Here is a 24,928-nt window from a genome sequence, read left to right as displayed (position 1 = left end):
GTGGGATAGAGTAGCGTTATGGCGTCTCTGGAAGATTTGATGGCGGCGGTGCGGGCAGCGGCCGAACAGCATGGTTCGGCTTGGCTGGTGAGTAGTTTGCAGGCTGCAGTGGGGGCCCCTAGCGTGCCTCCGGTTGCGGCAGGGGGGAGGTTGAGGGCTAGGAGATCGGTGCCGCCTGAACGTCTGAGCCCGGAGGCGACCCCTCGGGCTTGGCGGCGTTTGAGGAGCCCTCCTGGGGACCCTCCGCTGCGATCGGCTGGGGTGGCAAGTGTTTCTGCCAGCCGGCGCAGCGGGAGGAATTCTGCGCAGCATAGTGCGCTTGCGGTGGAGGCGAGAGTGAGTGCCCAGCGGGTGTCCCGTTCCCGGCGGGGGGGGGGGGGGCGCGCGGCGGTGCTGTGTCTCGGCGCGGTATGCGGGGGGGCGGCCGGGCTGATATTGAGACCGGCAGCGATGGAGGAGGCCGGCCTGATGCGGCTTCACTAATGTCTGGTGGGGGCCTTGTGGTCGGCGGATCTGGCATGGAACAGCGGGCAGCGCAGCGGTCTGTAAGTGTGACCGGCGGCAGCAGCAGAGAGGGCAGACATGCGGACGCGGCCTCACTTACCTCCGGTGGTGGCCTGGCAGCTGGGGGTGATTCCAGGAGCAGGAGAGCAGCGTCACGGTCCAGGTCTGAGGGACGGCGGCAGTCTTCTGAAGTGCAGTCTCGTCTGGATGGTTCGGGATCGGCGCCACCTGCTGGTAGGTCTGTGGTATCAGGCAGCAGTGAGAGGAATGAGGAGATGTCGCCACCTGCTGGTCGGTCCTCGACACCAGGCAGAGGGCTGAGGAGTGCTTCTATGTCGCCACCTGCTGGTCGATCCTTAGTACCAGGCAGTGGTCTAAGGAGTGATGCAATGCTGCCACCTGCTGGTCAGTCCTCTGTACCAGGCAGAAGTTCGCTGAGTGATGCGCTGGCCGGGGGACTGGACTTTGTTTCACCCACGGTGCAGCACGCTAACGATTTTTTCGCAGGATCGCAAGTTGCGGCTCGCAGCGGACAGGTTGCGGAGCTTGGGCGGGATGTCCTTGGATCGAGAGTTTTGCAGCGGCCACTTGACGGTGGGTCGGCACGCAGGGAATTGGCGCCTACGCAGCCACGCCACGTGGATTCTGGCGGGGGTTTCTCGGCCGATCAGTCTTTGGAGGAAGGAGAAGTCAGCCAGGAAGCGTGGGAGATCGGAGGTCGGATGGATGATGTGGACGGCGCGGGTCCCTCGACGTCCAGGTCTTCGGCTGGGTCGACGCAGAGAGGAACATCGGTGAGGTCGGCGGCTGCTGGGAGGATGCCCCAGGGACAGCCAGGTGAGAGGACGTCGTGTCAGGTTCCTGGTGTGGGGGGGTGGGACTTCGTTGCCAGGGGAGGAGGGGTTGGCTCACGAATTGTTGACGGGTATGTGGTCGTTATTGTCGCGGTGGAAGACCGGGGCGGTGTCGTCCCCAGCCGCCGTTTGGGCTGCTGCGCCGGCGGTTGGGGAGGGGGTGCGTTTAAGTGGGGCTGGAGTTGGTGACACCCCTGTCATGGGAGCAGGGTCGGCGGTGGTTGAGGCCGCCGGGAGTGGAGGTGGTAAAGGGGCTGACGTGGACGAGGTTCGGTTAGCGGATGCTGCAAAAGGGGAGGTATATGTGTGCTTTGAGGGGCCGTTGGGGGCTCATTTGAAGAGTGAGAGAAGATTTGGAAGGACGAGTATGTCGAGATATTCTCGTTACTTCCGTTGGACAAATTTAATTTGGATAGGGGAAAGCCGGATGAGAGTAAAAAGGAGGAGGAGGAGAAGCGGAGGTACAGGTTGATTCCGCGTACATTTTTTAATTGGCTGCAGGCTTTTGCTATTTTCGCCAGTGTGGTGGGGGAAAAGGCGCCTGAACACTGTTCGGCCCTTTTTTGCTATATGGACGCCATAGGGGAGGCGTATCGGACATATGGTGGGGTGGCGTGGCTCAGGTACGATGAGCAGTTTCGCCAGAGGAAGGCGGTTAGGCCTAGTATTCGTTGGGACCATAAGGACATTGGTCTGTGGATGCGGTTGATGGCGGCGCCAAAAGGGGTTAGCCAGCCCTTTCGTGGGGCGGCCGGGGGTCCCTCGGCGTCCGATGCGGCTGGAGGGAGCAAAAGGGGATGTTGCTGGCAGTTCAATGAGGGACACTGCAAGTATCTTTCGGAGTGCCGTTTCAAGCATGAGTGTTCCGGTTGTGGGGGAGCCCATAGTTTTGCGCGGTGTTTCAAGCGCGGTAGGGGGAGGGGATTGGAGGTTACGCAGAAGAGGGGTGACCCCGGTGAGGGTGGACGTGATGGAGCCGTTTCTAGAGAACTATCCAAATAGGGAGGCGGCGGCAGTGTTATTGGCCGGTTTTCGGGACGGTTTTCGGATTCCGTGCACAGCAGTGGGTTCGGTGGTTGCGGCGCGTAATTTGGCTTCCGCGTTGCAGCGTCCTGAGGTTGTGTCTGATAAGATTGCGAAAGAGGTGGCTGCTGGTAGGGTGGTAGGCCCCTTTGTGGAGTGTCCATTGCCAGATTTGTGGGTTTCGCCTTTGGGATTAGTTCCTAAGAAGGAACCTAACAAATTTCGGCTCATTCACAACTTGTCTTACCCGGCTGGGGGTTCCGTGAATGACGGCATTGATGAGGTTTTGTGCTCCGTGTCGTATACGTCGTTTGACGAGGCGATTAGGTGGGTGCGGCGTTTCGAAGACGGATATTGAGGCGGCGTTTCGCCTGTTGCCAATTCATCCAGATAGTTTTCGTTTACTGGGTTTTAAGTGGGAAGGGCGGTTTTTTGTGGATTGTTGCTTACCCATGGGGTGTGCGATTTCGTGTTCGTTGTTTGAAATGTTTAGTTCTTTTTTGGAGTGGGTAGTGCGGCGAGAGGCGGGATGGAGTTCTGTGTTGCATTACCTGGACGACTTTCTGTTTTTGGGCCCGGCTGGGTCAAGGGTGTGCTCAGTGTTGTTGCATACCATGGAGCGGGTGGCGGGGAGATTTGGGGTTCCGTTAGCGAAGGAGAAGACGGAGGGTCCATCTACAACTGTGAAGTTTTTGGGGATCGTGATTGATAGCGTGGCTATGGAGTGTAGGCTGCCCGAGGATAAGGTGGTTGATTTGTGTAGTGAGGTGGGTTTTTTGCGTAAGACGAGGAAGGTGCAGCTCAGGCGGTTTCAGTCGGTTTTGGGTAAATTGAACTTTGCCTGTAGGATTTTGCCCATGGGGCGAGTTTTTTGTAGGCGTCTGTCCAGAGCCACGGCGGGTGTGAAAGCTCCCTTTCATTTTGTGCGGTTGGGAGGTGAGGTGCGTGCGGATTTGGAAGTGTGGGAGCGTTTTTTGAAGGAATTTAATGGTCGTTCAGTTTGGATGGAGGCGCCCATTTCTAATGTAGATTTGGAATTGTTCACGGACGCGTCGGGGGCATGTGGTTATGGTGCTTTTTGTCAGGGGCAATGGAGTGCGGGGGCTTGGCCGGAGGAATGGAGGGTCGCTGGCTTGCTTGGGAACCTGGCTTTGTTGGAGTTGTTCCCTATAGTTTTGGCCACTGAGTTGTGGGGTGAGTTGTTGAGGAACAAATGGGTGCGTTTTTGTTGTGACAATTTGGGGGTGGTGCAGGCGGTGAATAGTCAGTCGGCCAATTCCCCACCAGTGGTGCGGTTGCTTCGGCACCTGGTTCTGAACGGTTTGAGGTTGAATGCGTGTTTTGTGGCGGTGCATGTTCCAGGTGTTGATAATTGCATAGCTGACGCTCTTTCTCGTTTCCAGTGGGATCGTTTTCGCAGTCTGGTTCCGGGCGCGGAAGTGACGGGTCTGTCGTGTCCTCAGTGGCTCTGGAGCGTGGCCTTGGGGTCTCGTTAGACCTGATTCAGCGGTCCGTGAGTAGCAGTACGTGGTCGGCTTATTCTTCTGTGTGGTCTCAGTGGGAACGTTTGATAGAGCAGGTGGGGGGGTGCGAAGGGGTTGAGGATTTTCTTTCGTTGTTGGTGTATTTTGTGGGTGTGTCGTTTAGTGCAGGTTTGTCGTTCTCGGCGGCGGCAAAAAGGGTGGCGGCGGTGGCCTTTTGGTTAAAGTTGCGGGGTTTGGCGGATGTTTCCAGAAGTTTTTTGGTGCGGCAGGCTTTGAAGGGGTATCGTCGTAGTGGGGTTCGGAAAGATGTCCGTCGCCCGGTTTCTTTTCAGGTGTTGCAGTCGTTGTGGGACCGGGTGGAGGCGGTGTGCAAGTCCTGGTATGAGTTGTGTTTGTTTAGGGCGGCGTTTTCTTTGGCTTTCTTTGGGGCTTTTCGGGTCTCGGAGCTGGTGGCTAACAGTCGAGTGAGTGGCGGTGGTTTGCTGCGGGAGGATGTGAGTGTTGGTGAGGATGGATTGCGGTGCAGGTTGCGTAGGTCCAAGACGGACCAGGTGGGTAAAGGGGTGTGCGTTTGGTTGCGGCCGCTGCTGGGGTCAGTGTTGTGCCCTGTGCGGTGTTTGGAGGTTTTTCTGGCGGTCCGGCCGGAAGGGCCGGCTTCGTTGCTAGTTCATATGGACTGTTCGGCTTTGTCTCGTTATCAATTCGTTGCGGTTTTTCGGAAATGTTTGACAGCAGCGGGTTATGCGGCAAGTGAGTTTGCGTCTCATTCATTTCGTATTGGGGCGGCGACTGAAACTGCCAGATGGGGTTTGGGGGACGAGGCCATTAGGAGGATTGGCAGGTGGGAGTCCGCTTGCTTTCGTTCCTATATTCGTCCTCATATGTTATAAAGTCGGTGGGTGGAGTGTGTGTGTTAATTTTATTTAATTTGTTATTGTAGGTTGGGGTGCTAATTTCTTCTGTTTGTTTTCAGGATCGTCTTCTTCTTGTTTGGCCTGGATTTTAGGCCATTCTTATGTGTATTGGGGAGCGTTGAGAGCAGACGTGCGGAGGAACGGACGGCAGTTAGGTTTCCGGCCGGAGGACTTGCAGGTCCGGTGGATTGGCGTGCGGGGTATGCTGTGGGGGCGTGTTTTACCTGTATTCCATGAATATGCTTCCCTGGACAGGTGACCTGACATTGTGGTTCTGCATGTGGGCGGGAACGATTTGGGGGTTCGTCGCTCGAGGGATGTCATTCGTGATGTTAAGTTGGATTTGCTGCGTTTGACTGAGGAGTTCCCGGATTTGTTGGTAGTTTGGTCTGATGTGGTGGCGAGGAGTGCGTGGCGTTTTGCGAGGTCAGTAGGAGGTGGGGCGCTTTGTGCGGCGGCAGGGCGGTTTTGTGGTACGTCACCGGGAATTGGAGGTTGCGTCACCTCAATTCCTAAGGGCTGATGGGGTTCATCTTAACGAGATTGGGATGGACTTGTGGGCGCTGGGGCTTCAGGAGGGTTTGGAGACAGCGTTCAGGGTTTGGCGGGACGTCCATAGGTGAGGTGTCTCCTATGTGCGTCGATGGCAGGTTAACGGGGGGTCCTGGAAGGCAATTCTACGTTTTATTAGGTGCATGACACGTTGGAGCGTGCATCTTATGTGGTTTGGTAAGCTGGAAGCTGGGGGGCTCCTGTTGGGCTAAAAGGCCTACAGGGGTAGAGGAAGATATGGATTCTGGAGGATTCGGTGCCCTTGGGTCGGAGAGTGCGGCCGAGGGTAAAAGGATAAGATGTGAGGAGTGAAGATAGCAGCTTGCTTGGGTTGCCTTCTAGGATCCTTCTGCAAAGTGATTGTTGGGACATTGTACTGTTGATGTTTGCATATATGTATATCTCATGTTTGCATTATAATGATGTTGGATTAAAATATTGTTATTTAATAAACGGCTGCTATGGCCTTTCCACCAAGAATTCAGGTTTTGTGTGCTTACTGGGGAAAAGGGGAAGTGGTTGGTGGGAAGGGTCTGGAAATGATCTTACCTCCTTAAGTCAGTATGACAACGGAGCGAGGCGCAGATGTAGCGCAGTGTAAATTGACTGGAAGGGGGAAGTGTCCAGACAGGTTAGGGTTAATGTGGTTAGGAAAGGGTGTAGTGTTTCTGGGGAGGGTCTGTGGGGGTGGCAGGGGGTTCGCGCGCCGTATATAGGCTGGGGTTAGGGGCGGGATCGGCATCAGTGTCCGTTGCGCCTAGGCGAGTTGCCCACCCACCCGCCCTGTTTTAAGTTGTTTTGGGGGGATTTTTTCATGTCATAGCAGGGGGCAGGTTAACGGGGGGTCCTGGAAGGCAATTCTACGTTTTATTAAGTGCATGACACGTTGGAGCGTGCATCTTATGTGGTTTGGTAAGCTGGAAGCTGGGGGGCTCCTGTTGGGCTAAAAGGCCTACAGGGGTAGAGGAAGATATGGATTCTGGAGGATTCGGTGCCCTTGGGTCGGAGAGTGCGGCCGAGGGTAAAAGGATAAGATGTGAGGAGTGAAGATAGCAGCTTGCTTGGGTTGCCTTCTAGGATCCTTCTGCAAAGTGATTGTTGGGACATTGTACTGTTGATGTTTGCATATATGTATATCTCATGTTTGCATTATAATGATGTTGGATTAACCACCTCCGGACCGCTGTACGCAGATTCGCGTTCCGGAGGTGGCAGCCCTGCGCTCAGCGACGCATATACGCGTCATCTCGCGTGAGCCGGGATTTCCTGTGAACGCGCGCACACAGGCGCGCGCGCTCACAGGAACGGAAGGTAAGAGAGTTGATCTCCAGCCTGTCAGCGGCGATCATTCGCTGGCAGGCTGGAGATGTGTTTTTTTTAACCCCTAACAGGTATATTAGACGCTGTTTTGATAACAGCGTCTAATATACCTGCTACCTGGTCCTCTGGTGGTCCCCTTTGTTTGGATCGACCACCAGAGGACACAGGTAGCTCAGTAAAGTCCCACCAAGCACCACTACACTACACTACACCCCCCCCCCCCGTCACTTATTAACCCCTTATTAGCCCCTGATCACCCCTGATCACCCCATATAGACTCCCTGATCACCCCCCTGTCATTGATTACACCCCTGTCATTGATCAACCCCCTGTAAAGCTCCATTCAGATGTCCGCATGATTTTTACGGATGCACTGATAGATGGATCGGATCCGCAAAACGCATCCGGACGTCTGAATGAAGCCTTACAGGGGCATGATCAATGACTGTGGTTATCACCCCATATAGACTCCCTGATCACCCCCCTGTCATTGATTACCCCCCTGTCATTGATCAACCCCCTGTAAAGCTCCATTCAGATGTCCGCATGATTTTTACGGATCCACTGATAGATGGATCGGATCCGCAAAACGCATCCGGACGTCTGAATGAAGCCTTACAGGGGCGTGATCAATGACTGTGGTTATCACCCCATATAGACTCCCTGATCACACCCCTGTCATTGATCAACCCCCTGTAAAGCTCCATTCAGATGTCCGCATGATTTTTACGGATGCACTGATAGATGGATCGGATCCGCAAAACGCATAAGGACGTCTGAATGAAGCCTTACAGGGGCGTGATCAATGACTGTGGTTATCACCCCATATAGACTCCCTGATCACCCCCCTGTCATTGATTACACCCCTGTCATTGATTACCCCCCTGTAAAGCTCCATTCAGATGTCCGCATGATTTTTACGGATGCACTGATAGATGGATCGGATCCGCAAAACGCATCCGGACGTCTGAATGAAGCCTTACAGGGGCATGATCAATGACTGTGGTTATCACCCCATATAGACTCCCTGATCACCCCCCTGTCATTGATTACACCCCTGTCATTGATTACCCCCCTGTAAAGCTCCATTCAGATGTCCGCATGATTTTTACGGATGCACTGATAGATGGATCGGATCCGCAAAACGCATACGGACGTCTGAATGAAGCCTTACACGGGCGTGATCAATGACTGTGGTTATCACCCCATATAAACTCCCTGATCACCCCCCTGTCATTGATCACCCCCCCTGTCATTGATCACCCCCCTGTCATTGATCACCCCCCCTGTCATTGATCACCCCCCCTGTCATTGATCACCCTCTGTAAGGCTCCATTCAGACATTTTTTTGGCCCAAGTTAGCGGAATTTTTTTTTTTTTTTTCTTACAAAGTCTCATATTCCACTAACTTGTGTCAAAAAATAAAATCTCACATGAACTCACCATACCCCTCACGGAATCCAAATGCGTAAAATTTTTTAGACATTTATATTCCAGACTTCTTCTCACGCTTTAGGGCCCCTAGAATGCCAGGGCAGTATAAATACCCCACATGTGACCCCATTTCGGAAAGAAGACACCCCCAGGTATTCCGTGAGGGGCATATTGAGTCCATGAAAGATTGAAATTTTTGTCCCAAGTTAGCGGAACGGGAGACTTTGTGAGAAAAAAAATAAAAAATATCAATTTCCGCTAACTTGTGCCCAAAAAAAAAATTTTCTATGAACTCGCCATGCCCCTCATTGAATACCTTGGGGTGTCTTCTTTCCAAAATGGGGTCACATGTGGGGTATTTATACTGCCCTGGCATTCTAGGGGCCCCAAAGCGTGAGAAGAAGTCTGGTATCCAAATGTCTAAAAATGCCCTCCTAAAATGAATTTGGGCCCCTTTGCGCATCTAGGCTGCAAAAAAGTGTCACATATGTGGTATCGCCGTACTCAGGAGAAGTTGGGGAATGTGTTTTGGGGTGTCATTTTACATATACCCATGCTGGGTGAGATAAATATCTTGGTCAAATGCCAACTTTGTATAAAAAAATGGGAAAAGTTGTATTTTGCCAAGATATTTCTCTCACCCAGCATGGGTATATGTAAAATGACACCCCAAAACACATTCCCCAACGTCTCCTGAATACGGCGATACCACATGTGTGACACTTTTTTGCAGCCTAGGTGGGCAAAGGGGCCCACATTCCAAAGAGCACCTTTAGGATTTCACAGGTCATTTACCTACTTACCACACATTAGGGCCCCTGGAAAATGCCAGGGCAGTATAACTACCCCACAAGTGACCCCATTTTGGAAAGAAGACACCCCAAGGTATTCCGTGAGGGGCATGGCGAGTTCCTAGAATTTTTTATTTTTTGTCACAAGTTAGTGGAAAATGATGATTTTTTTTTTTTTTTTTTTTTCATACAAAGTCTCATATTCCACTAACTTGTGACAAAAAATAAAAACTTCCATGAACTCACTATGCCCATCAGCGAATACCTTGGGGTCTCTTCTTTCCAAAATGGGGTCACTTATGGGGTAGTTATACTGCCCTGGCATTCTAGGGGCCCAAATGTGTGGTAAGGAGTTTGAAATCAAATTCTGTAAAAAATGACGAGTGAAATCCGAAAGGTGCTCTTTGGAATATGGGCCCCTTTGCCCACCTAGGCTGCAAAAAAGTGTCACACATCTGGTATCTCCGTATTCAGTAGAAGTTGGGGAATGTGTTTTGGGGTGTCATTTTACATATACCCATGCTGGGTGAGAGAAATATCTTGGCAAAAGACAACTTTTCCCATTTTTTTATACAAAGTTGGCATTTGACCAAGATATTTATCTCACCCAGCATGGGTATATGTAAAATGACACCTCAAAACACATTCCCCAACTTCTCCCGAGTACGGCAATACCAGATGTGTGACACTTTTTTGCAGCCTAGGTGGGCAAAGGGGCCCATATTCCAAAGAGCACCTTTCGGATTTCACTCGTCATTTTTTACAGAATTTGATTTCAAACTCCTTACCACACATTTGGGCCCCTAGAATGCCAGGGCAGTATAACTACCCCACAAGTGACCCCATTTTGGAAAGAAGAGACCCCAAGGTATTCGCTGATGGCCATAGTGAGTTCATAGAACTTTTTATTTTTTGTCACAAGTTAGTGGAATATGAGACTTTGTAAGAAAAAAAAAAATCATCATTTTCCGCTAACTTGTGACAAAAAATAAAAAGTTCTATGAACTCACTATGCCCATCAGCGAATACCTTAGGGTGTGTACTTTCCGAAATGGGGTCATTTGTGGGGTGTTTGTACTGTCTGGCCATTGTAGAACCTCAGGAAACATGACAGGTGCTCAGAAAGTCAGAGCTGCTTCAAAAAGCGGAAATTCACATTTTTGTACCATAGTTTGTAAACGCTATAACTTTTACCCAAACCATTTTTTTTTACCCAAACATTTTTTTTTTATCAAAGACATGTAGAACAATAAATTTAGAGCAAAATTTATATATGGATGTCGTTTTTTTTGCAAAATTTTACAACTGAAAGTGAAAAATGTCATTTTTTTGCAAAAAAATCGTTAAATTTCGATTAATAACAAAAAAAGTAAAAATGTCAGCAGCAATGAAATACCACCAAATGAAAGCTCTATTAGTGAGAAGAAAAGGAGGTAAAATTCATTTGGGTGGTAAGTTGCATGACCGAGCAATAAACGGTGAAAGTAGTGTAGGTCAGAAGTGTAAAAAGTGGCCTGGTCTTTCAGGGTGTTTAAGCACTGGGGGCTGAGGTGGTTAAAATATTGTTATTTAATAAACGGCTGCTATGGCCTTTCCACCAAGAATTCAGGTTTTGTGTGCTTACTGGGGAAAAGGGGAAGTGGTTGGTGGGAAGGGTCTGGAAATGATCTTACCTCCTTAAGTCATATTATGCGACTTTGTATTCCCTTTCGACAACAGCTACCATCTGATCAAACAGAACTCCAAAAACTTTTCCATTCCTTCCTAACTCAATGCAACTTACCGCAGATATCTAAAGAGGCTATATACTCACTAAATGCACAGATAACAATTGAAGAACTACAGGAGGTTTTGAAACAACTGCTAAACAATAAATCCCCTGGGCCTGATGGCTTACCTTATATATATTACAAGACCTTTTCCTCTATTCTTCTGCCCCATATGGTAACAATTTTACAGGGTACTCCGATACCTCCATCTATCCTGCATTCCTACATAACGCTAATCCCAAAACCGGGAAAAGATCTAATGGATTGCACAAACTACAGACCCATAGCTCTTTTAAATTCAGATTTAAAAATATTTACTAAAACTCTGGCCAATAGGCTTGCATTTTGGCTCCCACAATTAATTCACAAAGATCAGGTCGGCTTTGTTAGGGGCCGGCAGGGTGGAGACAATACAAGAAGATCCATTGATCTAATTGAAATTATTAATAAATATAACTCCTCCGCGTTGATATTGGGCCTGATGCGGAGAAGGCATTTGACCGCTTGAATTGGTCGTTCATGTTCTCCACCCTGCGGGCCTTTGGCTTTAAAGAAGCATTTCTGGATGCCTTACATGCACTGTATGCCCAGCCAACAGCAATTATCAAATTCCCACATGCCCCATCGGAGGTATTTTCCATCCACAAAGGCACACGTCAGGGGTACCCACTGTCCCCTCTTTTATTTGTCCTCTGTATTGAACCTCTCGCGGCAGCTATTAGGTCCCATCCAGATATACATGGGGTCACGGTTAATAAAATTGAATACAAGCTATCCCTGTTTACGGATGACATCTTTCTGACTTTAACGGACCCTCATGTCATGCTCCCGAATATGTTTTTTCAATTGCTAGAGACATATGGCAGACTCTCAGGGTACAAGGTGAATACGTCTAAGACTGAGGCTTTACCGCTCAACCTCCCCCTGATAGACTAACAATCTTAAAAGCTAACTTTCACTTTAGATGGAGTGAGAACTCCATACGTTATCTGGGTGTTAATCTTACCAATAAGTACTCCTCCCTATATGCCAACAATTTCCCAGTTGTCTTCAAGGATCTTAAAGTCCTTATGAATAAATGGATGTCACTACCGATATCTCTTCTTGGCCGCATATCTGCTGTTAAAATGTCCATATTACCTAAGTTATTGTAGCTCTTTGAAACCCTGCCGGTTGCTGTACCCAGTAAAGAACTGAGGAGTTTTCAATCCCTGATACTCAGATTTATCTGGAACGGGAAGAGACACTGCATAGCGTGCTTTACTCTTACCGCACTTAAGTCGCAGGGCAGACTAGCGGTACCTGATTTTGTCAAGTATTATTGGGCTACGCATCTTAGGAGACTTCCGGCCTGGTCCGCACCTTTGGCATATTCTAGATGGGTTAAGATTATGGAATAGCCCCTATACACCCTAACTCTCTTTTATGGTCACCCCTACCAGCAGCACTTATACCGAAACTACTAGGTCCTATGGCCCTCACATATAACGTATGGTGAAATTGCAAACAACGCTTTTCCTTGGCCTCTGAAAAATCACCCATGACTTCTTTCCTATTTAACCCACAGTTCCCAATGAGTATGGAACCACTTTTTTAAAAACCTTGGTTTGCTAATAAACTATTTAGGTTTGCAGATATTGTAGACTATAGAACCCTATGAATATTACCATGGGAAAGTCTTAAATCCTTATTTAAGTTGCCGGATTCCACCAATTTTCATCATACTCAATTACAGCATTTTCTCCGTAGCTTATACAGTTCTTCCCAAGTGTCTAAACCCACTGCATTTGAAAAACTGTGTAAGCTCTCAGACACTACGAGGGGTTTGATATCAGACATCTACTTTATCCTATCTTCTCCCTGTTCTCCTACACTTGTTAGGCATGTATATATGACTAAATGGGAAAGGATTCTGAATCGTACTATCTCGGCTGGTGAATGGGGAATGATCTGGAATAGGACGGCAATGACTTCCTCCTGCATTACCCACAGGGAGAACTCATACAAGGTGTTAATGTTTTGGTACCACACTCCGCAGCTGCTGAGACATCTTAACTCCAATTTTTCAGACAGATGTTGGCGTTGTGGATCGGGATTTGGATCTCATATCCACATTTTCTGGGAATGCTCCCTGATACGTCCTTTTTGGTCTATAGTGCAGGACATTCTCTTCCAACTTCTCAATATTAGATTTCCATTAGATCCTTTTATTTTTCTATTGAACATGCCCCATATCCTATTGGAACGGCATTTCCTAAGACTAACTTTGCACATTCTGACGGCCGCCAGACGTCTGATTGCGAGTTTTTGGAAGAGATCTGTCCCACCTTTGCAGCTTGATCTTATTACTAGTATTGCTGAGGTTAGAAAAATGGAACATCTAGCAGCCATACTGGCTAACCAGACTGATCGATTTGAGAAAATTTGGCAATTGTGGGATGAGTTTTTTGACTCACGCTCTTAAGCATCAATGGTACTAGTCTCCTACCCCTCCTTTCCCCCCTCTTTGTCTTGTGGTGTCCTCCCCTTTTGTACGAGTTTATTGTTTATATGACTCTTTAGTGACAAACATCACAATTTACGGTATACTTTATTGTATTTTGCTAAATTGATCTTGGTTCATGTACCTTGCAGATATCCATCTGCTATCTTTATTGATATTGGATTTATGTTTCCTTCTTTGATTACCCATGCATTTTATGGGCAAATTATTGCTTTCATTGGTGTATTACTGTATTATATAAAATACTTTAATAAAAAGACAATTACAAAATAGATGTCAAATACATATGTTTAAAAGAACAAAAAATATAAAATTGGATTAAAAACATGGCTAACGAAATCGCCCTCTTAAAAAAAAAAATGATAATAGTTGAAATTCGATAACACGTGGTCGTCACAGGTGTTGAATTCTGCAAACATTAGGCATTCCCAAACATCAGGCATTCACCGCACAGAAAAGAACAAGTAATTATGTGGCTGGAAGTATATTAGAAGGTCATTCAATATCAATTTTACTGCAGGCCAGTGTAGTACAGGCCCCAAACATTAGGCATTCACCAGACAGAAAAGAACAATTGATACTGTGGATGGAGGTACATTAGGCAGTCACCGTATAACAATTTTACTGTTGGCCAGTGGAGTACAGGCCCCCAAAAATTATGCATTCACCGTACATAAAAGATCAAGTGATTATGTGGCCAGAGGTATATTAGACGGTCAATGGATATCAATTTTACTGCAGGCCAGTGGACTACAGGCCCCAAACATTAGGCATTTACCAGACAGAAAATAACAAGCAATTATGTGGCTGGAGGTATATTACAAATAGATGTTAAATACATATGTTTAAAAGAACAAAAAATATAAAATTGGATTAAAAAACATGGCTAACGAAATCCCCCTTGAAAAAACCCCAAATGATAATAGTTGAAATTCGATAACACGTGGTCGTCACAGGTGTTGAATTCCTCCGAGGTCCCAAACATTAGGCATTCACCGGACAGAAAAGGCCTTTTATGCTGCTGTAGTTACCTAAGACAGGGACCATTATTTGTTCTAGGTGGTGGCGAATGTTTGTGGGCTGTCATGAGGAAATTCAATTAAATGTTTTCGTCACAGGTGTTGAATTCCTCAGAGATCCATGCCTCATTCATTTTTAGAAATGTGAAGTAGTCCACACTGTCGTGAGCTAGGCGAGTGCGGTTATCGGTCACGATCCCCCCTGCTGCGCTGAACGTCCTTTCGGACAGAACACTCAACGAGGTGCAAGCCAAGATTGTCAGCTCTGGCCACAGGTCAAGCCTGCACACCCAGTAGTACAGGGGTGCCTCGCTTCTCAGAGCGTCCATATCAGCCGTTAACCCGATATAGTTTGACACCTGTTGGTCTATGTGTTCCCTGAGGCTGGATCCGGAGGGCGACTGTCGATGGGTTGGCTGCAAGAATGATCTCATATCCAAAGTGACCAACACATCCTTAAACTGCCCTCTTATTGCATGCGCTGTAGGAGTGGTACTCGCAACCGTTTCTCTGTAGGTGGAAATTCCTCTGCCAGCGCCTGCAACAGCAGAATGCAGCATCTCTCGCAGCAAGGCAAGGACATGCTGCATTCTGACAGCCCTCTATCACAGCCCTCTGGTAACATGTCCGCCATTTTGTGTTTGTACCGGGGATCTAAGTACATTGCCACCCAGTACTGGTCCTTGCCTTTTATGCTTTTTATACGGGGGTCCCTCTTTAAACACTGGAGCATGAAGGCCCCCATTTGCACTAAATTGGAAGCGGTGGAGCGGCCTGGCTCCTGCTCATCGCCCAGGAGAATGTCGTCCTTGGTCTCCTCCCCCATCCACGGACAACACCAGGGATCCCAGAAAAGTTTAAATCCTTCTCTTCTTGCTCCTCCTCCTTCCCCCAGGCACCATCCTCCTCTGACTCCTCTTCAGAATCCTGTTGTTGACTTGTCTCAGATGGAGTAGCCCTCCTGTGAATTAATTCAGCATTGCAACTTCCTCATCTTCCTGCTCCTGCTCCTCGACGGCTTGATCAATGACACGACACAATGCATGCTCCTGAAAGAAGGCATAAGGTACGATGTCACTGGTGGTGCCCTGGCTGCGATTGACCAGTTTGGCGATCTCATCAAATGGCTGCAGAAGTCTGCATGTGTCGCGCATGAGCAGCCACTGACGCGGTGGAAAAAAAAATAGTTCCCCAGAACCTGTCCTGCCGAGGAGTTCGTACAGGTAGTCATTAACGGCACGTTTCTGCTGGAGAAGCCTATCAAGCATATACAAGGTGGAGTTCCAGCGCGTCGGGCAGTCATAAATCAGACGTTTGAGTCAGCAAGGCGAGCCATGGCCGTGTAATATCTTCTAAAATGGCCAGAGATGTAACTGACCTGCCGCAAGACGTCCTGGACCCCGGGGTATTTGGCAGTGAATCGCTGCACAACTAAGTTCAGGACGTGTGCCATGCACGGCACTTGTGTCATTTTGCCCTGTTTCAGCACGCTCAGCAGATTGGCACCGTTGTCGCACACCACTTTACCAACTGTCAAATTGAGCGGGGTTAGCCACTGATCGGCCTGTGACCGCAGAGCTGAAAGGAGTGCAGGACTGGTGAGGCTCTTGGCTTCCAGGCACAACAGCCGCAGCACAGCATAGCAACGTCTGACCTGGCATGTCAAATAGGTTCTGGGGAGCTTGGGGGTGCAGCGGAAGAGGCGGCAGCAGTGGAAAAGGAGGAGTCAGCCGAGGAGAAGATGAAGGATGGAGTAGGAGGGGGAGGAGGAGAAGAGGCAGGCCTGCATGCAATCTGTCGCGGTAACACCAAATCCACGGGTTACATGCTTGACAGCCGTCAGAAGGTTCACCCAGTGGACAGTAAAAGTTTTGTACCTTCCCTGCCCGTGTTTGCTAGACCAATGGCTGTGGTCATATGTATCTTGTGTATCTTGACACTGTGGCCACAAATTTTCTAAAGAACGCAGAGTCGACCAATTTATATGGCAGTATTTGGCTGGCTAGCAGGTCCGACAAGCCAGCGGTCAGCCGTTGGGCAAGCGTCATAATTCTTTTAAGCTCGAACATTTGGGCCACGGAAGCCTGCCTTCTGCCAGATGAACGCAACGACGGCATGGTGGAAAGTGGAGTGGAGGACAAATGGGAGGAGAAGGAGTAGAGGCAGGACGTGGAGCACCAGGAGTGTGGCTTTGTGGGTTCTGATGACGTTGCTCCCACTGGGCTTGGTGATGGGAGGCCAGGTGCCTTCTTAAGGCGGTCGTCCCTAGGTGAGTGTTGGGCTTACCACGATGGCAACACTATTATCAGCAGCTGACACGTTAAAAAAAAAGCCCACACTGCGGAGCCATGTGCTGGCGTCCTGGAAGCACAAGATGTGACTGTGCATGGTGGATGGCTCGCTCCAGATACATTTGCAGTCTGCTTTTTGCCTCCTGTGCTCTGCGAGTACTGCCTGCTTCTCCTCCCTATCTGCTGCTCAGTCTCTCCCTCTGAACTCCCCTCCTCTTCCTCTCTTGTGGGCACCCACGTGACATCCATCGACACGTCATCATCGTCACCTTCACCAACACTGACATTAGAGATCTTGGAGTAGGCAGCAACAGCGGGAACCACCCTCCTTGGGCTGATCTGGGTACTGTCGTCCGACAGCTGGCTGGCGGCCCTTGCTACCTCCTCATCCGATGCCAAGAATGGCTACGCATCGGTAAGGTCTGGAAATTGATGGGAAAATAATTCCTCTGATTCAAGTGGAAGGGCTATGGTGGTGGTGTCTTTGGGGGTGCACACAGCAGAGAGTGAGGAGGGTGCTGATACAGAAGATGAGGAGGGTGCAGAAGTGGAAGGCTGAGTGAGCCACTCAACCAACTGTGGTGCGTCCTTTGACATAATCGCACGCACCTTCTCCAACTTCCCACTTGGGCTCCGGCCAAGTGCACCTGCCCGACCCCTACCACCAGGGGAGGGCTGGCAGCCTTAGTCCTGGGGGGCAAATCCAGTCAAGTGGCCCATTTTTAGCCCCGCCCATTATTAAAAGCCCCTCCTACATTTAATAGGCCACTCCCAACACACACTGTACAGCTGACATTCTATAGTGGAGGCCTGTCTACACATCATACGGAGAGGGGAGGCCTGTCCTGGCTGCACTGCCTGCTTATACAACAAGCTACAGCCAGGAAGCTCCTCCGCTCTCCTCCCTCCCCGGATCCTGCTCAAGGCCTGTGGTTCCCCCCACCATCTGCCACCCGCCCGTGCCTGCTACCCCCCTTGACCGTCCTCATCCAGCTCTGAATCCTCCTTCTGCAAATGGCAGGGGGAGGAGCCGGAGCATCTCCTCTCCTACATAGCGCCACATACCTCTTACATCCAGTGATGTCACCTTTGTTGTAGACGTTCTCTTTCCTCATCTTCTCCATTCAGACCAGACCGCCATGATGATTTTTCTGCCATCTCCCGTCTCTGCAGAGATTGAGAAACAGACATTAGTTTCCTGCCACCCCCAATACTATACTGCAGAAACAGTACCCCTGGGAATACTACTACCACACAGATAGTGCCCCCTTAAACAATTATTGGCACACAGTGCTCTAAAAAATAACTGCGCCCAGACACTAATAGTATAAAGATAATGTCCCCCAAAAATAATAGTGCTAAGCTGATACTGTGCTAGTGTGCCCCCAAAGTAACAGTGCTCCCCAAAATCCCACCAATAGAAATAATTCTCTGCCAAAGCACACTTAGTAGTAATAATGCCCCTATAGTGCCCTAGTAATCATGTTACTCATAGCCCCCCAGTAGTAGTAAAGCTCCCCATAATACCCCCTAGTAGTACTAATTCTCCCTATAATATGACAGTACATGAAATACCCCCGCTTAGTGCCCGCAGTTGAGCTAATGTCCCCATAATGTATGCCAGTATAAAATACCCCTATATAGTGCCCCAGTAAATGCACTCATACTGCTCCTCCCCCCTTCCCCATAGTGTCCCCCATAATATGCCAGTAAAAAAATGCCCCTTAGTGCCCCCAGCAGATGCCCCTATAGTGCTCCTCTCCCCCACAATGTGCCAGTAAAAAAATTCCCCTTCTTAGTGCCACCATATGCCCCAATAGTGCTCCACTCCCCCATAGCGCCCCCAAATAATGCCCCATAGTGCCGCTCTCCCCTATAGTGCCTGCCATAATGTGCCAGTAAAAAATGCCCCCTTAGTGCTACCAAATGCCATAGTGCCCCCCATAATGTTCCAATACAAAAGGCCTTTAGAGCCCCCACTTCCCCATAGTGCCCCCAAATAATGCCCCTATAGTAACACCAGATGCCCCATAGTGCTGCTCTCCCCTATAGTGCCCCCCAGAATGTGCCAATAATTAAAAAAAAAGCCCCTTTAGAGCCCCCAGATACCCCCATAGTGCTCCTCTCCCCCATGGTGCCCCCCCATAATGTGCCAGCAAGAAATGCCCCCATAGTGCCAGCTCCTCCAATAGTGCCAGCTCCCCCCCATAGTGCCAGCTCCCCCCCCATAGTGCCAGCCCCCTTATAGTGCCAGCTCCCCCAGTGCCAGCCCCCCCATAGTGCTAGCTCCCCTATAGTGCCAGCTCCCCCTATAGTGCAAGCCCCCCCATAGTGTCAGCTCCCCCCCCATAGTGTCAGCTCCCCCAATAGTGCCAGCTCCCCCTATAGTGCCAGCCCCCCCTATAGTGCCAGCTCCCCCTATAGTGCCCCCCCATAGTGCTAGCTCCCCCCATAGTGCCAGATCCCCCCCCATAGTGCCAGCTCCCCCTATAGTGCAAGCCCCCCATAGTGCCAGCTCCTCCCCCATAGTGTCAGCCCCCCAGTGTCAGCCCCCCATAGTACCAGCTCCCCCTATAGTGCCAGCCCCCCCATAGTGCCAGCTCCCCCATAGCTCCAGCCCCCCCCCCATAGTGCTAGCTCCCCCAAAGTGCCAGATCCCCCCCATAGTGCCAAATCCCCCCATAGTGCCAGATCCCCCCCCATAGTGCCAGATCCCCCCCCATAGTGCCAGATCCCCCCCCATAGTGCCAGCTCCCCCTATAGTGCCCCCCATTGTGCTAACTCCCCCAAAGTGCCAGATCCCCCCCATAGTGCCAAATCCCCTATAGTGCAAGCCCCCCCCATAGTGCAAGCCCCCTCTATAGTGCCAGATCCCCCCCATAGTGCCAGATCCCCCCCCCCATAGTGCCAGCCCCCTCGCAAAGAAGAAGAAAAAAACAACACTAATACTCCATCAGCAGTGATACAAGCCTCTTCTGGCCTGTGTCCCTGCTGTGTGCTGCCCGGCTCAGGCGTCGCAATGATAATGACGTCATCGCTCTGCCTGAGCCGGCCTCTGATAGGCTGCAGGCATTAGTGCCTGCGGCCTATCAGAAGAACAGGGGAGGGACACGCCTCTCCCTCCCCTGCCCCACAGCACACAGCACGGCCGCAATGACATTCAGGGCCGCGCCGCCTGTGGTGATGATCGGCGGTGCGGCCCTGAAGAATAAAAAAATATATATATATTTTTTTTTTTTAAGACGGGCGGCCTGGGGGTCAATTGCCTCCCTGCCCCCCGGCCCAGCCCGCCCCTGCCTACCACCCCTGCGGAACGGCCTGCCTCTTCCTCTGCCTGTCATTTTCAAAATGACCCTGTGCCATATGTCTGTATAGCTGCGGTATAATGACCCTGTGCTATATGTCTGTATAGCTGCGGTATATAAGCAGAACCGCACACAAATGCTGCACAATACAAATGCACTATATAGAAATATTATAGGTATATCACACCCCTGCCTCAATCAGATTTTTTTGGGGGCAACTGGTATATCACACCAGTTGCAATTAGTTGTTCCAATGACGTTTGTCCCTCTGTATAGTTGCGGTATCTCAGCAGAACTGCCCACAAATGCAGCACAATACAAATGCACTATATAGAAATGATATTATAGGTATAGGACACCCCTGCCTCAATCAGATTTTTTTGGGGGCAACTGGTATATCACACCAGTTGCAATTAGTTGTTCCAATAGCGTTTGTCCCTCTGTATAGCTGCAGTATTGCAGCAGAACCGCACACAACTGCTGCACAATACAAATGCACTATAATATACTTTCTATGTTAGAAAGTATATTATAAGTATATTACACCCCTCAGTATGTCACACCCATCGATAGCACACCTATACCAGTCCTTAAAAGGACTTTTGTGGCCCTATTAGCTAGCGTTTGGTGTCTCTAACAGTCTGTCCCTGCTCCACACAGCAACCTCTCCCTACACTGGGAAAAGACTGAATGTAAGATGGCAGCCAGATCGGGTTTATTTATAGGGTAGGGGGTGTGTCCATGGGCTGAAATGTCTCAATTGGCTGTCCTGTCCCACCTGATGGATGTGTCATGGGTCAAAGTTCTGCACAATGCAAAGAATATGGCGCCGTCGGGCATCGCCATATGGTCGCCTGTTTGGCGAACAGCAAACAAGCAAAGGCTATCTCTAATCACCGTGTCTGAAAATGTCAGAGCTATTAATATATAAATGTATTTATTCTGTGCAGTGAGTGTCGTAACATAAAAAAAAAAATTAATAAAGATGCCCAAATTGCCAGTTGTTTGGTCACCTTGCTCCCTGAACAAATTGAATAAAAGTTGATCAAAAACTCGTATGCATCCCAAAATAGTGTTATTAAAATTGCAGCTCTGCCCCCCAAAAATAGGCTCTCACCTAGTTCTGTAGATGGAAATATAAAATGTAGTGTCAGAACAGGGTGTCGGAATATAGAGAACAAAGCAAATACTTTTTCAAAGTGTTTTATTTTTTAAATTAGTAAAACATAACTAAAAAACTGTGGGGGATTGGGTCAGCACAACCCGTATGTAGGTGCATATCACTATGGCGAAATACATATACAAACGGAAAATGCAAATGTGATCGCACACTACATCCAGCACTCTGCCCTCCATGCTGGATGAGACATTGGTGTACATTTTGGCCAAAGCGTAATAAGCCACTCACCGCGTCAAGGTCGTCTCATTTGAGTGGTCCCTAACACTAGTTCCTACCTGTTCATTGGCCATGACAGCCACACAAAGTCCAGGGAATGCAGGTCAGCATGCAAGCCAAGTACACTCTGCTTTTAACCCCGTCCGGTGCCATTACAGCTTTCATCGGATCCAGGGATGCAAGTACCAACATGCATGCTGAGCCCACTTCTCCTGGAGCCAAATGGCTAATGGTAGGTTCTATATAAGCAGACTCAGTTTTATACTGACTTTAAAACCAGCCTCCAGGACAGATTAACTGGTCAGGTGTGCTTGACTCAAAGGAGATCGCCACGCCTCCAATATATACTACAAAGAAAAAATGTGGGGGATTGGGTTAGCACAACCCGTATGTAGGTGCATATCACTATGGCGAAATACATATACAAACGGAAAATGCAAATGTGATCGCACAAAAAACTATATAAATTTTGGATCGTTACTGTTGTCTGACCCACTAAACAAAGGTAACATTTCATTTTTAGCTCACAGTGAATGCTATAAAAACGAAATTCAAAAAAACAATGGCTGGATTGTTTTTTGTTTTTTTTTCGATTTCACCCCACAAAGACTTTTTTCTTATTTTTTAATACATGATATGGCAAATTAAAGAGTACCATGGAATAATACCCTTACTGCAAAAAAACACACGCCCTCATACTCCTATGTGTATGGATAAGTAAAAAATGGTTATGCCTTTTGGAGGATGGGAAGGGGAAAAAAAATCACTGAAAAAAAAGAAAAAGGTCTTTATAGGGTTGAGAGGTTAAAAGAGAACCTGTCACCAGAACAGGTTTATTGAAATATTGACATGTTCGCATTGTTCACTCTCCAAATGTTCAGACACATTTTTTATTTTATTTTTGTCTTTTTAAGTACCCATATAGTATTCTTGTATAAAATATCAAGTTTGAAAATGTACCTGATGAAAACATAGCTAGTGCAGTCACTGGGCTGTATCGTTGCATGAGACAAGTCACAGAGTCATGCTTGCTATCCTGCCCAATTCGCTGTTATAGACTGCCCCTTGGTTCCTGGATATCAATGCCTATCTATGAAAAACCTCACACAGGCGCCTGTTCAGCCGCCGAGATCCTGACATGCGCAGTGAGCACTTGGAGCGGAGGTGTATACACTTTCACTCACAGTGAAATAAGGTTTTATGTGCCTGCGTGAGATTCTGCACAGCCAAGCTAGGATATCCAGGGACCAAGTAGTGGTCTATAACAGTGAAGTGGACTGGATAGCGAGCATGATTCGGTGACTCGCTTCATACAGCCCTACGCCCTACATTCTCTGATTTTTCACACAAATACACTAACTGGGTACTTTAAAAAAACAACCTGTTTCTGAATGTTGATAGCATGAACAGTCCAAACATGTAAATAGCTCCATAGGCTCATTCTAGGACAGGCTCCCTTTAAAATGAATCTGTCCCCAGGTTTATGCTCATGTGTCTAAGGACAGCATAAAGTAGTGACAGACACAGTGATACCAGCACTCTGTTCCTTAGTCATTTTATGAAAACTGCTGCGGCAAAAAAAATTGTCAGCTGCAGCAGAAGCTGCATTGTTTAAGTGCTCATTCACACAAAGGTATGGGTGTTTTGCCCGTATTTCAGTCCACAATACACGGGCACCAGCCGTGTGAACTTCATACTGCGGATGCGGACCTATTGACTTAAATGGATCCGCGATCTGTAACATATGCAAAAGATAGGACATGTCCTATCTTTTTTTGAGCAGAGACATGGATCAGAAGCCTACAGAAACTCTCTGAAGAGCTTACATGGGCTTTCGGGCCCATGCTTCCGCCCTGCAAAAGATAGGACATGTCTTATCTTTTGCCGTATGTTGGATGCGGATTGCGGACCTATTCAAGTGAATGGAAATAATAAAATTATACAGAAATAATTTAAAATATAATAAAATAAATCAGAGATGGTGGTGTCTTGGACATGTAAATATTGCCATGCCAAAAAAAAGGAACAAATTATTTGGTTACTAAATATCTTAAACTCCCTTTAATCACATTATTCCTGGATGAAATATGAAAGACAGATATCTGACACTGTAATGTTTAGTGCCCTCAGCACTGTAGATTGGGAATATAACATCTCTCAGATCAGGGAATAAGAGTTCTTCAGCTCTCCATCATGTGCCAATTTACCTCAGGACATTTATTTTTTGAACTAAAAAAAAATATTTCTTTTCTATTGTACAGGGGAGTTGAAGGATGCAGATACTGAAAATAGAGGTGCAATCGTCTTGTGTAACATTGCTTCTGCAGAAAAGGAATCAGAAGATAATTTACCGCTAGATGCAAGCAATGTCGTAGGAGAAATACTGACAGTGAAGCAGCTGATCATCAGACGCGGGCTTGCAGTCTTTTTATGTGTAGCCATATTGCTGATTGGGATTGTAATAAATGTATTTGCATCACATAGGTAATACTTAAAGGGATCCTGTCACCGCTGTTATGCTGCTGGGTACCCCAGCTTAAAGGATATCCCAGTATAAAAAAAAGATCTTTGATGGCCACAAAATGGTTAAAAAAATAGCATACACCCTTCACTGATCCCCCAACACTAATTTCAGCAGTGTTTAACTTATGTCTCGATAAAGTTTTGAAGAACTTACATCATGGCCCTTGCAGTGCATAGCCAGCGCTGTGAAGGAAGAGCCCGATGTATGAATGAGATGCAGACCCTTAATCTCCCACCACTGATTGACAGATTTCTCTATATTCCTCTTCATAGAAATAAAGTTGTCAAAGCAGCTAGTGGGAGATGGAAATCTGTGTATCATGAATACATCATCCGACTGTGTGCTGTGAGGATTAAGATGTGCGTTCTCCAAAACTACTGTACATAAATACATAAGCGACAGACCCGTAAATCAGCATGTCCGTCACTACTTTTTCAAAGAAGGCACCATAACGGAACTGACAGGTTCCCTTTAAGATTTCAATCCCTAACTTGTTCTCTACAAAGTTTTGGATGAAATGGTGAAAATTTATAAACCTCATTGTGCCAACAACCTCTCATCATTATGGATCTAGCTAGAGAAACAAAGCAGGGCAAAACAAGTGATCAGGTTTCCAGTCATCAGGCATTGGGGTGTTTTTTTTTTCTTAATGAACAAAATAATTTCATAAAATACAGTACAATGTTACATTAAATGTGAAATAATATTGTATTAATTATGGACTGTTTAAAATAATGAGAATGAACTGCTTTGCTGGATTATATCAAACTTACATTTATAGAAAGTTTGAATAAATTGTATTCAAACAAAATCTACATATTTTTTAATGCATTTCTGACATTGGTATCCCAGTTATAGACCAATTTCACATGAACGTAATACACAGCTTCGCCTATATTACATCTGCAATTCTCAGCTCGACTACAGGTCTGACCACAGATCTGTCAGTCACTGATTATTTAGACCACCCACTTGGCCACTGAGCTCAGAAAGAGCAGAGACAAATTTATAAATTACAGGTTTTACTGAATGGTATATACTGTGGTTTTGTTGGAAATAATCAACCTGTTCAGCTCTTCCTACTCTATAACGTATAAGTCAAATTAATACAGTACCACTGGCAGTAGCAGTGTACTTTTTGGCCTTCATCGGACATGCATACCACTGGCGGATTAAGTGCATGATAGGCCCGGGGCTGTCTACCCAGCATGGGCCCCTCCCTCCATTTTAGTTTAGTTTTTTTTT

At 47.8% G+C, this 24,928-nt stretch overlaps 1 protein-coding gene across 1 annotated transcript in view; it reads left to right on the top strand.

The window, feature by feature from the left end:
- The window catches only part of LOC120993819 (multidrug and toxin extrusion protein 2-like), a 253,523-nt gene extending 229,177 nt beyond the window's left edge, over positions 1 to 24,346 (top strand). Inside the window, exon 17 of the mRNA XM_040422286.1 lies at positions 23,421 to 24,346. Coding sequence (XP_040278220.1) covers positions 23,421 to 23,647 — 227 coding nt within the window. The 3' untranslated portion in view covers positions 23,648 to 24,346. The remainder of the gene's footprint in view (positions 1 to 23,420) is intronic.
- The last annotated feature ends 582 nt before the right edge of the window (positions 24,347 to 24,928 follow it).

The sequence above is a fragment of the Bufo bufo genome, chromosome 3 (genome assembly GCF_905171765.1).
Source record: "Bufo bufo chromosome 3, aBufBuf1.1, whole genome shotgun sequence".
Taxonomy (NCBI): Eukaryota; Metazoa; Chordata; class Amphibia; order Anura; family Bufonidae; genus Bufo; species Bufo bufo.
This window is presented reverse-complemented; position numbering and strand designations above follow the sequence as displayed.